This window comes from Juglans regia, chromosome 13 (genome assembly GCF_001411555.2).
Source record: "Juglans regia cultivar Chandler chromosome 13, Walnut 2.0, whole genome shotgun sequence".
NCBI lineage: Eukaryota > Viridiplantae > Streptophyta > Magnoliopsida > Fagales > Juglandaceae > Juglans > Juglans regia.
In genome coordinates, this window is record NC_049913.1 from 7602232 (window position 1) to 7620376 (window position 18145).

Consider the following 18145-nt stretch of genomic DNA (forward strand, 5'->3'; position numbering starts at 1 on the left):
ATGTTCCAGCTATGACAAAATTGGTTCACTATCTCAAGCAACACTTTGCTATGAAAGACCTTGGCTCCCTCAACTTCTTCCCTGGTATTCATGCTCAATATATGCCCAATGGCATGCTGCTATCACAGTCCAAGTACACACTAGACCTACTCTCTCGTTTCAAGATGAAAGAAGCTAAACCTGCAAAAACACCCCTTCCAGCAGGCTCTCAACTGTCACAACAGCATAGGGATCCCTTGGAGAATGCTACTGAGTATAGGCAGCCTGTTGGGGCATTACAATACCTCACTTTAACAAGACCAGACATCAGTTTCTTAGTCAATCAGCTATGTCAATTCATGCACAACCCCACATCTGCACACTGGACAACAGCTAAAAGAGTTTTGAGATATCTCAAAGGCTCACTTAATCATGGTCTTATGTTCACTAAAAAATCGATCTCTCACACTCAATGCTTATAGTGACTCAGTTGGGCAGGGAACCCAGATGATAGGAGGTCTACAACAGGCTATGCCATATACCTTGGGCCATGTCTCATCAGCTGGAGTGCAAAGAAGCAAACTGTGGTAAGCAAATCCAGCACAGAAGCTGAGTACAGATCACTTGCACTCACTACTGCTGAACTATACTGGATTCGAATGCTTCTTCAAGAGCTCAAGGTATCTATCACTACTGCCCCTACCCTCTGGTGTGACAATTTAGGGGTACTGTCTTTGGCAACCAATCCCATTTTTCATGCAAAAACAAAGCACATAGAAGTGGATTATCACTTCATCAGAGAAAAGGTTGTCAACAAAGATATCACCAGTAGATACCTTTCAACCATTGATTAAGTTGCAGACATTTTTACTAAAGGACTCACCTCAGCTCGATTCTTGTTATTAAGGAGAGGTTTGGATTCATATATGAGTTGAGATTGGTTGAGATAGTTTGTGAATAGTAGAATAAAAGTTAAATTTTTTATTATATTTGGTGTAGAAATTTGAGAAAGTTGTTTTGAGATTTGAAAAAATTGAATTGTTTATTATATTTTGTGTGGAAATTTGAGAAAGTTGTAATGATGAGATGAGCTGACCTGAGGTGAGTTTTGAATCCAATCATTTCCTAAGAGACAAGCTGAAAGTAACAGTTTCACCCATCAGCTTGCAGGGGGATGTTAAAGTATCTAGAGTATCTTCAGCCTCAGATGGAGGCTTGACTAATGGCCTCACTCAAGGCCATATACAGCTGGACAATGAAGGCAATGGAGCCTTAACTAATGCTTTAACTAATGGCATTGACAGCAGTCTATATTCTTGGAAAGATAGATCACGATGATCAATCTGTTAGTTGACAGCAATTGATTTAGTTTATTATTTCCTTTTTTATTCTTTCCTAGTTATGTTTGTACATTTTTCTTCTTTTATTTGTTGTAATCTTCTCAGTTTGAATACCTTGTAATTTCCTTACTTAGAGTGATACTTGTATATATATACATCAAAGCTGTATTGTAACAATTCATTGAGTGAATAGAAGAACCTTCTCTTTGGTCTAATTTCTTACAATGATGATGAGTTGGCTTACAGAATTGGTGCATGCCCAGTTACTATTATTATTTTGCCTTGTTATTCTGATCTGGCTTTGTCCGCTCAGATTGATCAACCTCAAGCTAAATACTATTATATATGTTTTTAGGCAGCTGTACATGATGACAAGTACCCCAGATGATGCCTATATCTGCGCCTCAAGAGGCGCCTATACTTAAAAGTGGCTATGCATGTACTGTTCATTACTGTTGATGTCACTGTTCATCAACAGTAATGAACAATGTAGAGGTTTTTTTTTTTTTTCTTTTGCAATTGTTTATATTACCTTCATCATCAACAGTAATAAACAGTGTAAAGTTTTTTTTTTTTTTTTTCACATGTTTTTTTCCGCAAGTGTTTATATTACTTCTTTCTCTTTAAATAGGCTTTTTTTTGTATTCATCTAAAGAGTAAAATAAATTATTACTTCTGTCAAATGCTTGCTTTATAGTTGGATTGTTATGTAATTCTTATTTATAATTCTTGAATTTTTAGTGATTGTATTAGAATTTGTAAAAGCAAGTATATATAATTGAATTGATTGGATCAAATTTGTGTGATAAGTATTTTTTAGATTTTTATTTAAGTTATTTAGACTTTTATAGAGTAATATTAAAAGTGATATATCATTTTTAATCTTCAAATTTAATCTAACGGTAGAAGTTTAAATATTGATTTAAACTAACATAAAATAGATAATTAAAATATAAATATTCTATCATACACTTAAAATTAACTTCAATTTATATATATATATATATATATATATCTGTCTATATCTTAAAAGAGGCTTTCCTATTACTGTTATTCAACAGTAATGAACAGTAAAGAGGCTGTGTGATTTTTTTTTCCGCATATTCCTATACTGTTCATTACTGTTCATAACAGTAATGAACAGTAAAGAGGTTTTTTTTTCTTTTTTTCACGTTTGTTTTGTTTTTTTGTTTCTTTTTAAGTTCGTCCGTGTGAATGTCAATGTGCGACGTAATACCACAATCTTGCGTGGGGAATGAGAGAGAGGGAGAAATGAAAGGTGGGGAAAAATATTGGTTTATAGGTTTTAAATTACAACTCTTTATCTTTAATTTTCAGATTTAATCTAACGATAGAAGTTTAAATATTGATTTAAACTAACATAAAATAGATAATTAAAATACTAATTTTTTATCATTAAATAAATAATAAAATTTTACTGTACATTTTTAAGCAAAAAAAATTATCTAATTAATTTGAATTTTTAATATAATTTAAATTTCATAATAAATTATGAACATAAATAAATAATAATTTTATTCTTATACATTAGACTATTTTAATATTTGAAATTATATTTATTTTTTTCTTCAATTTGACAGATGTGGCAAATGTACTTTTTTTTATCAATTAGAAAATCTTACGACATACAGGATTTTACACAAGTACTACTAATTTCAAAATAACCAAGCCATTTATAAAATACTAATATTTCATCATTAAATAAATAATGAAATTTTGTTAAATATTTTTAAAAAAGTATAACTATATAAATAATTAGAGTTTTAACATAATTTAAATATGATAATATTCTTAATTAACTAAAGAGAACTGCTACAACTAATAAAAAAGTAACTTGAAAATATGTCATAAATATGTATTTCATTTTGAATTTTTAATATAATTTAAATTTCATAATAAATTATGAACATAAATAAATAATAATTTTATTCTTATACATTAGACTATTTTAATATTTGAAATTATATTTATTTTTTTCTTCAATTTGACAGATGTGGCAAATGTACTTTTTTTTATCAATTAGAAAATCTTACGACATACAGGATTTTACACAAGTACTACTAATTTCAAAATAACCAAGCCATTTATAAAATACTAATATTTCATCATTAAATAAATAATGAAATTTTGTTAAATATTTTTAAAAAAGTATAACTATATAAATAATTAGAGTTTTAACATAATTTAAATATGATAATATTCTTAATTAACTAAAGAGAACTGCTACAACTAATAAAAAAGTAACCTGAAAATATGTCATAAATATGTATTTCATTTTTTTATTTTTCTTTTCTTTTTTTCATGTATTTTTTTAATCATCATAAACATTTTTAAAAAAAATAAAAAATTTACAATATCATTGGGTCAGGATGGAATTGACAATTTATCTCTTCCCAAACAAAATTATTGAGTTCGAGGAAGAGATTAATAGATTCTTAAGTTTTCAGAAATTTTTATATATTTTTTAAAATATTATTTAAATATAAAATATTATTTAATTTGTTAATCTAATCATTACAATTTTTTTAAATATAAATTTTTTAAATTTTAAAACAAAAACTATATTAAAAAATTATTTTTCAATAATATTTTAACTTTTATAATATTTTTATTTTAACTTTTTTTTCTCTCATTTTCTAAAATCAAATAAAACATCTTAATCCAAATAATTTTATATATTACTATTCACAAACCATGTCACTACTATTAATATATCGATCCAAATCATATCTAAGGATATGATGTCTACATGTGTTATTTTTTGAAGGACGAGGCTGCTGCTGGTACATTAAAATTTTTAAGATTTAAATCCAACCCTTCATTTTACCACTTCTCATTTTTTTTTCTTCGGTTGGATTGCTTCGATTTATGCAGTGAAGTACTATCACTATCACAAAAATTCTCCATATCTCTTTTCACTTGTTAGGTGCAGAAATTGAGTTCATAAAAAATTCTCTATATACTACTTATTTTACTTATGATTACGTTTTTTTTTTTAACCCAAAACATATTTATATTTTACAAAATAAGTTATTTTTCAACTGGGCAAATGTGCCTCGCACATTGCCCAACCGCTAGTATATATATATATATATATATATATATATATATATATATATATATATATGATATATCCCGGACGTTAACGCATAGAAACGTTCAAACGGCGGTCGCAGACTCGCATGCAGGTTTTATAACCAATAGCAAATCAAGCTTAGCCTAAGTGCCAACTAGAGAGAGAGAGAGAGAGAGAGAGAGAGATTAACATCTTAAATATTAGATATCATGTACGTAGATCAGATCTAGTACATGACGTCGACGATCATGACCAACATTGCAATTATTTTCATACTTCAAGTGCCTAATGGTACCTTTACATCATGTTTTATAGTGCGTACGTACATTGAATATTGAAAATAAATATTAAAAAAAATAAGAGATTAAATAACTTTAATGTCTTCTCAAGCCCGATCACCTTCCTTTTATTTTTCGTAGATAAATGCAAATTAGTAGGTGAAGGGATTAAATAAATTATATATGTGATGGAAGTTGGAACAAGAAGCTGCAAGCTAGGAAGACAAGATCAACAACTAAGCAACCACATGGTCCTTTTTAATATTTTTTTTCCCTTGACCAAAATGGCATGCAAGGCCAATTTCTTTTTTAATATTTTTATTATTTTGAGATTTAAAAAAAGTTGAATTATTTATTATATTTTGTATGAGAATATGAGAAAATTGTAATAATGAAATGAGATGAAATCATTATATGAGTTGAGAGTATTTCTGTATTCAAACGAAATCTTAAATCTAGCTAGCTAGAACCTCTCATTTATAAAAAATTCCTTATTAGCATCACCCATATTGACTCGATCGGCCATCATCATGATTTTTCCCCCTTATTAATTAGCATGAATTCATATGCAATTTGATGAATTTTACATCGACTTTGGTGGTCGAGTCAATATAATAAGATCTTCATGCAGTCGTCATCATCATGAGCATATATATATATATATATGACTTTTAATTAACTTAAATTTATCAGATGACCCAATATATTAAAGGTCCCACTTGTTCAAAAGATTCTTCATTTTGAAGCATGACTATGGAAAGGGTACTGGAAAAAATAAAAAGAAGATAAAATTGCACCAGTCCTGATTAATTCCTGTATTTGCATGATCGACCCACTAACTATAGTACTTATAATGGCAGTATATTCTTTCGAGGTCCGGTCTCCCCCACGTCATAACATTTAGATATCAGAATTTCTATGGGAACTTTTATCGAATATATGACTTTTTATTTATTTATTTAAAAAAAAAAGAAGTAAAATCCAATAAATTGTCCTCGTGTTTATGTGCTGTTTAGAAGAAAATCAGACATTAGCATGGCCAAGCAACTGCGGACCGACGAACCTACGATATGCTGATCGGCATATATAATGCGGCGCATCCCCAAAAAAAAAAAAAGACTATATAGAGGCCCCACATTGGGAACCCTAATACAAGCTATAGCCCAAACCTAATCCAAGAGAGGGAGAGGGAAAGGAAACAAATAAAATGGTAAGGAAAGAAAAATAAAAATAAATAAAAGAGCTTCAAAAGCACGGCTAGATCATGATCAAACTCGATCGTTTTCAATTATATTTGTTTTTTGTTTTTTTTTTCCCATAAAGTAGGAATTAAAGATATGCCTCCACTTATTATAAAAATTAAAAAAAAAAAATCCCTAGTAAAGGTACTAAATAAAGTCTTTAAAAGGAATATAAAATACGAAAGTGGTGGGATACTTTTTTGGGTGGCTCAAGAAAAAAGGTGGCTGAGGAAATTGAAAATTAAAAAAAATGATAATCATGATTCTGGAGGAGACCTACTCATATTGGATAGCATGTGATTCTCTTGATGATCTTTAATTAGAAGCGAACGAACCAACCAGAAGAGGAGTTTCAAGTTTCATATGCGTGATTTAGAATGGAACTGTGTGGATAGAGAACCACTTTTCTAAAGTTAATTGGTTTTGTCTGAATTTTATATAGACATTGAAAATGATGGTTAGATATTAAAAAGGGTATATATGAAGCCATAGAATTAGAACCGATACTGAGTGGTGTACTTTAAAGTAGTGGATCAGGTAAGAAATTAAGGGGAAAAGGAAACAGAAGACTACTACTCGTAGAAAACTTGAATGAAATGACCAACTACTTGAGCTTGCAGTGATGATTATGCAGATAGAAAAACAAAGAATAATTGCTAGCCTTAAAAAATGAACTGCATCATCATACAGAGAATAGTAATACTTGAGAATAATTGATTAAGGTCCTTTTAATGCTTTGCCTGAGACATTTTCTGCCACTATATAAAGTTGAGGCCGGAGTTTCTACATCATGTAAGAGATAGATCTTTAAGAAAATGTTGGGATTTTTTAGTACTTTATGATCAGTTGAATGTTAATATGGTGAGGGGGGTTCTCTTTTGTTTAGGAACATTATGATCTTGATTCAACGGCTGATCATGAAGTCCTTGATAACTAATTTATATCAACCATTCACTTGATCTATAGTTTATAGTTTACCACATTGATAACACTATAGCTTAAATAAGGGTTATAATTGCAGTACTAGTACTATGCTAAGCGCGAGCTATTTGCTTCTTCTTGTCCTCTCTCTCTATATATTTTTATTTTTTTTATGAGATCTCCATTTCGCTTAAATAAATCGAATATTTTGATAGTTATATATATCAGTTCCGCTTCTAAGCAGTCGGGCTGATGTTAGAAGCATAGCAGCCCTCCTTTCATCTCTTGCCACGTCAGAAATTATATAATAATCTTAATAATCTCAATCACATAGAATAACATCATTTGCAAAAAGAATAATGCTAGAGATCAGCCTACTGTGCATTGCACTCTCCACACACCTCACATAGTTTTTTTTTTTTTTCAACCCAGCACGTTAGGTGTGCTGGAGCTTCCACCAACAGTAGACAGTGAAGAAGATTTTTTCTTGCAAAAAAGCTCCGTTTCACCCACATGAATTTGAAGATTTTAATCTGAAAGTTTCTGGTTTTTTCTTGTTGGTTTATTGCGTAAAGGTTTTTGTTTGGTTGCCCAAAAAATTTGCGGGCTGTAAAAAATGGCATCGAATTGGTGAATTTGAATATTTGAAACCGAAAATTCCTGCTTTTCGCCATTTTGACGAACAGAAAGCCTCAATTTGGTGTTTATAATTTTTAAGAGTACATTTCTTTTCTATTCTTTTCTTATTTTCAATTTCTTCAGCAACCAAGAAAAGAGTTAGCTTTTTCTCATTTAACGTATATTTTCAAGGAAGCTTCTTTCTTTACTAAAAGATTGGTCTCCGGCCTCTTAAAGACTGTTCTTCTAAAATAATCTTACCTATCAAAAAATAAAATTCAATATTTAGAATTCAATCTTGTATGCCAGGGTTTGAAGTTATCCTGTAACTTAGCCAGCTTTGTTCGCACAGCTTTTCCACGTTTTCTTTTAGAGGGGAAGATGATTATATGTGTGGAAATATAATTGAGATTGAGCTCCACAATTTCATGACCTTTAATTACCTGAAATGCAAGCCAGGATCATGTCGTGCTAGAGGAAACAAAGGGGACGAACCGTGCGAAGGGGCAGCCGTGCGAGAGGGATGTGAAGGGGCGGAAGCAAATGAAAGGGAGGGGTAGCGAGCTTTTCATCTATAAAGGGACAAACGAGTTCAAAGGGAGAAATGGTTGGGGGCTGAGATGCACGTCATCTTCATGATAGTATTGGTGGAAAGCCTACGTGTCACTTAATTATTGGCAGGCTATTAATTGGATAAAATTAGATGGATCGGTGCTAAAGTTTTCTCTTTATATAAGTATAACCGATCTACACTCGTGATCACTAGGGATATTAAAAGTGGCAATCTCCAACATCAACTGATCATGATGTAGTGCCAAATTTGAGGGCATATATATATATATATATATCTGCACACATCAATGTTGTAGGCATAGGTACATGACGACAATATAGCGGCTCATGAAGAGACTGTTGAGAGGTGGCTTGAATCTAGTTGAAAAAGTGCATTTTCAGTTTGGTCGCTTGAGCGGTGTCTTTGCCACTCGAACGAAGCACCAACCTAAGAGTTCGTTGGACTCCCGCTCTACAATCAACGCGAGCGGAATGCCAACCCAAAAGTTCGCTCGATACCCGCTCGACAGTCAGCTCAAGCAGGATGCCAAACCCTAACGTTCTCTCGAGCAAATCGAAAAGTAGGGTTCCCTGTTTCAGTATAAATATGAAACGGCGCTCATTTGTATTCTATTATGTTTTTGGCATTTTGAGAGAGAGAGAGAGAGAGAGGGAGAGATAATTCTTTGAGAAGAATTTTTGTATTAAATCTCTTGTATTCCATCTTTGTTTATAGTGAAATCTCTTATACCAACCCTGCCAGTGGACCTAGGCTCACATTGAGCCAAACCACTTAAATCTTGGTGTTCTGTGTGTAATTGTCATTATTTTCTTTTGTTTATTTTCCTTGCGATACTTCAAATTAGTCTTTGGTATCCGATTTATTCCAACAAACTAGTATCAAAGCTTTGAATGGATGACTATGACTAAGTTTGAAGTGGAGAAATTTGACGATCAAACAGTTTCAGTTTATGGCGTATCAAGATGAAGCCTTTAGTGCGACAACAGGGTTTGTCAAAAGTATTAGAATAGAAGGTATCTAATGATTCTCCAGCACCTTCAAGATAAGAAGAAAAAAAGGTACATAGTACTATTCTTTTGTCATTATCAGATGGAGTTTTAAGGGAGGTTGCTGATGATGAGAGTGCTACTGGTCTTTGGTCTGCTCTTGAGAGTTTGTATATGAAGAAATCTCTCACCAACTTTTTGTATTTCAAGCGACGACTATACACTCTCGAAATGAAGAAAGATACTCCTATCTTTGAACACTTAGATAAATTTAATAAAATTATTATGGATATGAGGAATATTGACAATAAGCTTGAAGAAGATAATCAATCATTAATTGTTTTATGTTCGTTGCCTATGTCTTTTGAAAATTTTATGATTTACATGCTGTATGGTAGAGATACAATTTTCTTAGCAGATGTGAAATCTACTTTGAATTCTAAGGAATTGAGGAATAAATTGAGTGTGAAGGGTACTGATGAACAAGTCATTTGTTTGTTTGTTAAGGGTTCCTCTAGCAAGGGTAGATCCAGTGACAGGGGTTCAGAGAAAAAGATGGGTAAACCCAAGGGCAATTCACAGTTGAAGTTTAACAAGAAAAATGTTAAATGTCATTACTGTCATAAGTTTGGTCATTACAAAAATGAGTGTCCCAAACTAAAAAACAGAGAGGAAGACACTAGTTCCTCTCATGTTGTTAGCGTTGTTGATGAAAAGTTTAATGACTCAGATATTGTCTTAGCAATTAGCGATTCTAGTAGTTGCTTCAGTGACAAGTGAGTCATGGACTCAGCTTGTACGTTTCACATGTGTCCCAAGAAGGACTGATTCACTAATTATGAACCAGTTAACGGTGGTTCCGTTCTGTTAGGGAATAACATGATTTGTAAAATTGTTGTGATTGGTTCAATCAAGATAAAGATGTTTGATGGGATTGTCAGGACATTGTCTAATGTCCGACACAACCCATATTTGAAAAAGAATCTTATTTCTTTGGGCACTATTAATTCTTTGGGTTTTAAGTACACCAGTAAAGGTGGAGCTATTAGAGTTAGTCAGGGCTTCATGGTTGTAATGAGAGGAGATAAGACAAATGATCTTTATTTCTTTTAGGGCAGTACAATGATAGGTGCAACTGCAGTATCTGTTTCAGATGATCCAGACTCAGATGTCACCCGTTTGTCGCACATGCGTTTGGGTCATATGAGTGAAAAGAGGATGTCTATTATGAGTAAACAAGATTTGTTATGTGACCAGAAGATAGGGAAACTTGAATTTTGTGAACATTGTGTGTTTGGAAAACAGTGTCGAGTTCAATTTTCTACAGGGGTTCACAAAACTAAAAGTACTGTGGACTATATTCACTCTAATCGTTGGGATTCATCTTCTGTTCCATCAAAAGGTGAAGCTCACTATTTACTTACATTATTGATGATTTCTCACAGAAACTTTGGGTTTATTTTCTAAAGTAGAAAAATGATGTATTTATTAACTTTAAACAGTGGAAGACTTTGATTGAAAATGATATAGGCAAGAAAGTAAAACGACTTCAAACTGACAACGGTATGAAATTTTGTGGATGTGAGTTTGATGAATTTTGTAAAAATGAAGGTATTGCCAGGTACCACACAATTAGACATACTTCACAGTAAAATAGGGTAGCTGCACAAATGAACAGAACTCTCTTGGAGAGAGCTTGCAGTATGCTTTCTAACATAGACTTGTCTAAGGATTTTTGGGCTGAAGCACTCAACATAGCTTACTTCCTAGTTAACCGTTCTCCAGCCACAACTATTGGTTTGAAAACTCCAAATGAGGTATGGTATGATACTCTTGCTGATTATTTAAATTTGAAAATTTTTCGTTATCCTGCATATTTTCATGTTAATGATGAAAAACTTGAGCCAATAGTAAAGAATGGCATATTCATTGGATATGCCAATGGGGTGAAGGGATTTAGGTTGTGGTGTACTGATCCTAAATCATCTAGGTTTGTAATCAGCATGGATGTTGCATTTGATGACAAATTTATGCTTAATTCGAGAAAGAAGTTTACTATATCTACAGGTGAAGAACAAGATATTGGCAAGAATGTGGAGTTTTAGGTGGGAGCACCACAAGGGATGCCAGGTGGCACTCAAGACCATGTTATTACAGATGAGCATGATTCTGATTATGATAACGGCGCACAAGGTGAGCAAAACTACAATATAGATACTGGTAGATAGATGAGGCAGATTAGACCACCTCAGATATATGCTCATGCATATATGGTGATGTGTGCTCTTACTACGGTAGATGACATTGTTGGTCAGGAGCCTTCTAGTTATTTAAAAGCTGTCAAGAGTAAGGAATTTGCACAGTGGTGCGCAACAATGACTGATGAGATTGAGTCTATTCACAAAAACCAAACATGAGATTTGGTTATGTTGCCAAAGAAGATGAAGACTTTTGGCTGTAAATGGGTCTTCAAAAGAAAAAGAGGGAATCCAGGGTAATACAGATGCAAGATACAAGGCACGCTTAGTTGCTAAGGGCTACAGTCAGAGAGAAGACATTGACTTCATTGAAGTTTTATTTCTAGTTGTGAAACAAAATTTGATCAGACTGTTACTTGCTATAGTAGCATTGTATGACTTAAAGCTACAACAACTTGATGTTAAAACATTGTTCCTACATGGTGAGCTTGATGAGACCATTTACATGCATCAACTAGAGGGATTCATTGTTGAAGGAAAAAAAGATCATGTGTGCAGATTTAAGAAATTATTGTATGGTTTGAAGCAGTCTCCAAGGCAATGGTATAAATGTTTTGATTCATTTATGATTGATCATGGTTATTTGAGGAGTAACTCTGATAGTTGTGTTTATCACAGACAGTTATCTGATAATTCTTTCATTTATTTACTACTTTATGTTGATGATATGCTTATTGTTGCTAAAGGCATATATGATATTGGCTTGTTAAAAACCCAACTCAGAAATGAATTTGAAATGAAAGATATAAGTGCTGCAAAAGAGATTTTTGGAACGGAGATCCACAGAAATAGGAAAGTTGGAAAGTTATACTTGTCTCAGGGAAAGTACATTGAGAAAGTTCTTCAGAGATTTGGAATGTCCAATTCCAAACCAGTAAGTACACCACTTGCTACACACTTCAAACTTTCAATTTCTCTATCTACTCAGACAGACGAGGAGGAACAGTTCATGGCTAGTATTCTTTATTCCAGTGCAGTTGGTAGTATTATGTATGAAATAGTTTGTACTCGTTCAGACATTTCACAGGCAATAAGCGTTGTCAGCAGGTATATGGCTAATCTAGGTAAGACTTATTGATAGACTGTGAAATAGATACTTAGATATTTGAGAGAGACTTTGAACTTGGCTTAATATTTGATAGATATGTTGATTTCAGTTCCAGAGTTATTGGTTATGTTGATTCTGATTATGCTGGGGACTTAGATAAAATAATATCATTGACTGGTTATGTTTTCACTTTGTGTGGGTCTGCTATTAGTTGGAAAGCAACAATGTAATCCACTGTTGTTTTATCAACTACAGAGGCAAAGTACATGGCAGCATCTGAGGTTGTTAAGGAGGCCATTGGGTTAAAATGCTTGATCAGTGATTTAAGACTACAACATGATGGGATTTTAGTATTCTTTGACAGTTAAGGTGCAATACATTTGACCAAAAATCAAATGTATCATGAGAGAGCGAAGCACATTGATGACATGTATCATTTTCTTAGAGAAATTGTTAAAGAGGGTGTTATAGAGATTCTGAAGATTGCTACTTCTGAGAATTCAGCAGATATGATGACAAAACCATATGCAGTGTACAAGTTCAAACTATGTTTAGACTTGATTGATGTTCGGGGTATGTGATTCCCTTAAGGGATTTGGTGGAGGGGGTCGATTATGTGGTCAGAGGATTTTGTGTTAGGCATGGTAGAGTTCAAGCCAAGGTGGAGATTTGTTGAGAGGTGACTTGAATCTAGTTGAAAAAGTGCCTATTTAGTCTGGTCGCTCAAGTGGCAGAGACATCGCTTGAGCGAAGCACCAACCCAAAATTTTGCTCGACTCCCGCTCTACAATCAGTTCAAGTGGGATGCCAAGATGGTGCAATCCAAGAGTTCGCTTGATAGTCAGCTCGAGCGGAATATCAACCCGAGAGTTCGCCCGACTCCCGCTCGACAGTCAGCTCGAATAGAATGCCAAGCTGAGAGTTTGCTCGACACCCGCTCAAGTGGGATGCCAAACCCTAACGTTCGCTCGACACGAGAGAGAGAGAGAGAGAGAGAGAGAGAGAGAGAGAGAGAGAGAGAGAGAGAGAGAGACGTGAGGGAGAGATAATTCTTTGAGAATAATTTTTGTATTAAATCTCCTGTACTCTAATACCGATTCCGCTAGTGGACGTAGACTCATATTGAACTGAATCACTTAAATATTGGTGTTCTGTGTGTAATTGTCATTATTTTCTTTTGTTTATTTCCACTGCAATACTTCAAATTAATCTTTGATATCCAATTTATCACAACAGAGACTCACACGTGACTCAAGTGGTGCATGATCAAGAGACTATCGATTCGTAAGTGCTCATCCCGCTTTCCCAAAGGTGGTGATGATCATGTATTTGTAGTGTAGAATGAAGATGTGATATCCTAAATACAATTAATGGATCTTCATCATTCCTAAGACCGGTACATTAACAACAAAAAAATTGAAATAAATTACCGCTAAGGATAGGAGCAAGGAGGGAAGAAGAGAGCCGGAAGAGCGGAAGAGATTGGCCGGAACGCACAGGCCTCTCCGGTTGAGCAACTTTGAAGGATACAAGTTCAGAGGGATTTGTTTTTTTTTCTCTTTTGGAAGAAAGTTACTGCATGTAGAGGGAGAGTGACTGACAAGGTTTAGGTGCATTTCTTTACCAGTTATATATGCATAAAAAAAAAAAAATACAATACTTAATTAGAAAAATAAACAAATAAAACATGAAGTTCTTTTATGAATAAGCTGATTAAAATATATACCTTTACTTATTAGTTTTTAGTTAATTCCTGTAAAGTTCTGAAGCTGGGTAGGGAATTACGAACCACCCATGAGTGGACCTCTAATTTCTTGGTGCATATCTAATAGCTTCCGAGATCTGAATATTGATATTCTTATCTCCATTGCCCTCTTTCACTAGGAATTGATCGAAATATAGAGTCCGTAAACATGGATCCAATTAGCTAGTTTATCTAAGAAATGGAAGCGAAAAATGGACACCTCTTCTAATATTTATTCTACTTTTAGGGCTTGTGTTCTAAATCTTCCATCTTTTTATAGTCAGATCGTAGAAGAATTGGTAGCTCCAAAATTTATAAATGCGTTGATCTGAGTCGTAGAAGCTAGCGGCCTTTTCATCTTCATATAGATGATTTTGTACCATCATAACTTCTTTTCACCTCAGATTTAGCATATAGTTTGGTGGTGAGGATCTGTGAGCTTTTAGAGAGAGAGAACGAGAGAGATCTCAGATTGCCCAGATGTCCGGCTTGGAACCACGTCAAGGTTCTCGCTATGTCCAACAGCTCCTGGGACCGGAGATCCACCTGCGAAGATCATCACAACCCCTACTCATAGATCGCGAAAGGTCTCCAGACAAAGAGCAAAGAGCGCCTGATGCCCCCACTACAAGTACTTCAGGAGCAACATCCAGTCGCAGGCCTCGAGGACGTCCTCTCGGTTCCAAGAACAAGCCTAAGCCACCAATATTCATAACCCGAGACAGTCCAAGTGCTCTGAGATCCCATGTCTTAGAAGTCTCTGCGGGTTCAGACATAGTTGAGTCAGTGTCAGACTACGCCAGGCGCCGCGCCCTGGGAGTTTGCGTCCTTAGTGGCAGTGGGGCTGTCACCAATGTAACCTTGCGCCAGCCATCAGCAGCAACCCAAGGCGGGAGTGTCGCAACATTACACGGGCGATTAGAGATTCTGTCTCTAACGGGGACAGCGCTGCCGCCTCCAGCTCCGCCTGGAGCAGGCGGCTTGACAATATTTTTGGCAGGTGGGCAGGGACAGGTCGTAGGAGGGAGTGTGGTGCCGCCACTGACGGCTTCAGGTCCTGTGCTGTTGATGGTGGCATCATTTGCAAATGCGGTGTATGATAGATTACCATTGGAGGATCAGGAAGAGTCGCCGGTGCAGGTGCAGCCCGCAGCCTCACAATCTTCGGGAATGACAGGCGGGGGTGGGCAATTGGGTGATGGGGGAGGGGGAGGGGGAGGCGGCGGCGGCGGGGGGGGTGTTCCTTTTTACAACTTGGGCGTGAACATGGGAAATTATCCTTTCCCTGCAGGTGATCATGCGTTTGGTTGGAGTGGCAATGCAGCCAGGCCTCCATTCTAGTATTAATGTTGATCTTCTTATCAAAGCGTGTTGGAGACAAAAAGATCAGATGGAGATCGATCAAGATCGCGAAGATCACAGTGGTGTGCTGTGAATTTGTGAAATGACAAGGTTACTACTACTTATTTTCTACTCTTTTTTATTTGATTTTTTTTAATTTTTTATTTACTTAATGATTAAAGAAGTAACTATTAATAAAATTATATATATTTTAATTTTTTTTAGTAATTAAGAATGTTAAAAACATACTTAGAAGAAAATGATAAAAAAATAGAAAAATTTAAATACACTATAAATAATAAATAAATCATAAAAAAATAGTAAACCTATCACTAGTACCTTACGAAATAATATGAGATCAGGATCGAGGACTTGACTGGCCTGAAGTACGTATCCTCCATTTCAGTAAGTCGATCCATTAATTTAACGTACAAAATTTCATGTGATTTATCTGTTTTCTTTTCATCAAATATTGTTCAAGAATTTCCCGTTATTTTTTTTCTTTGTTTTATGAAGATTTCGACTGTAAATTTTACCGATCGATGCATATATCATTATATATAGGCTAATTTTATTGTATTCCATGATCTCATATCATGACTAGTCTTGAGTCTTGACACACTCGGTCGGGATATTACTAATAATGATTTTCTTTTTTCATAAGAGTTTGGTTTTGAAATTTCAGATGTTGTACGTAATGGCCTTACTCTTTTTGTAAGTTATTCCCCTACAATAAGTGATGGTTTATCAATAAAATTAGAATAAAAAAAATCCTATATATATATATGTTATAGATATATAATTCCTTAGGATCATTAGATATGTTTGAATTTCGGGTTTTCTTATTCACAGCTTCTAGCGTAGGGCGAATTTGTAATCTGGAGCAACGACAGAATGCGTCATAATTTTCAACATCTGGGTGAAAAAAAATACACTAATATTGGAACTTTCAAACGTTGAAACTTGAAAAATAATTAAGGGAGATGATCAATGCAAGTCTTTCTTGGAGGAAGTACTTCGTGTTCGATCTATACGTTTAGGAGATGATCAAATGTCTTTCTGGATAAGTGGCATGAAATGATCTTTTGCGTCCTTAAACTGAAAATACATGCCTACTCATGAGTACCCATATGTTTAGGAAATTAACTAGCAGTCGAATCAACAATCAAAATTATCTTACACAATAACTAAAACCGGCATGTAGATCTACATTCAAAGTATAGATTGATTTAAGTTATGTAAGTAGGTTAATGATTGTGTGCTCTTTACACCGATTTGAAAATAAAATAATTCGTTTAAAAAATTATTAGATACTCTCAAAATAAGAATGACGTAGTACTCTCAACTTATGATCAGTACTATATATATATATATTATGTAATTAAAATCATTAATATAAATATTAGTTTTAATTAATATGGCATACTATGATAAGATAGAAGTACGTAGTACCACATGATCGATCATGTTCAGAAGTTATCTAATAAATACTAATCAAAGATACATTTTTTTTCTTTCTTTTGGGTGATCAGTAGCATGCAATTATAACCCTAGCTAGCTCATATATATACTAGTATATGGCACCATTTAATCATATAAAAAAATGCTAGCCACTTGCATCCAACAGACATCACTCTTTCTAAAGGTTATCGATCAGATTAGGGGTATATAAGAACTAAGTAAACCGGCCGGAAACTGATCAAACTAGCCATCGGAGCACGAAACCGATAGGGAACCGATCGGCCAGCTGTGGAAAATAAGAAGAACCAATCTCTGTTAGTTCGATCGTAGTTTGATCAGTGAAAAACTTCTGAACGGGCTGATCGGTTCTATTTTCTTCTTCTTATTCTTTTTTTTTTTTTTTTTCATTTTATACCTATATAAAAAACGACGCCGTTTCACTCATTTACGACGTCGTTTTGGGCCCCCACAGTTGAAAAAAATAAAAGCAAATGGCGCCGTTTGGTTAAGACCAAACGACATCGTTTCTTGATTAGGTTAAGACCCCCCCTCTATCTCATTCTCGAATCTCATCCTACGCCATTCTCTCTCTCTCTCCCTCTCCCTCTCTATCTCAGATTCTCTCTCTCTCTCTCTCTTTCTGTGGCTTTCTGATGTCATCGATCCATTGCTGGTTTCATTAGGTTCTTCTCATCTCAACTCCATCCATTTGCATCGTTTCATGATTCATCCATTTGTACCGTTTCAAATGTTTGAATCTTTGATATTTGTAATGATATTTCATATTTGTTGTGATATTTCATATTTTTTGTGAATCTATGAAGAGCATTCAAATGTTTGCAAGTTTGTTTGTACCACTAACAATGCCGACGAACCGACCAGAAGGAAATCGAGATCGATGTTAATAGTTTTCTTTCCCTTCACCGACTGATTTCAATCGAGATAAACACATTTTCAACTTGTCAGTGCTATTTCAGTTTTGAACTAAAACCGCCACAACACCTTTAATTTTCACCCCTAGATCGGACACATCTTTTTCACATTACAAAAAATAATTGCTTACAGTCATATTTTCGTCATGGACATACGCTGCCTCTAAACATGTTTGTTTATTTTATCTTTATTTTTTTTCCAAAATGTTGTAAAGCCCAACTGCTTCCTAAAACCCAAAGCCTTAAAAAAAAAAAAAATCCGTTGATTTTGTGTGATTTCAAGCCTGAAATTAAGTAATGAATTAAAGAGTATTATACAATCATGAA

General features: G+C 34.2%; 1 protein-coding gene across 1 annotated transcript; it reads left to right on the top strand.

Moving 5' to 3' along the window:
- The first annotated feature begins 14397 nt into the window (after positions 1-14397).
- Positions 14398-15502, top strand: LOC108997346 (AT-hook motif nuclear-localized protein 25-like). The gene has a single exon (XM_018973561.2). The coding sequence runs from the start codon at positions 14565-14567 to the stop codon at positions 15423-15425; it is 861 nt and encodes a 286-aa protein (XP_018829106.1). The 5' UTR covers positions 14398-14564; the 3' UTR covers positions 15426-15502.
- The last annotated feature ends 2643 nt before the right edge of the window (positions 15503-18145 follow it).

Bases quoted from the DNA above. Each gene is read 5' to 3' on its own strand.
- LOC108997346 (XM_018973561.2), top strand. From the start codon at position 14,565: ATGTCCGGCTTGGAACCACGTCAAGGTTCTCGCTATGTCCAACAGCTC.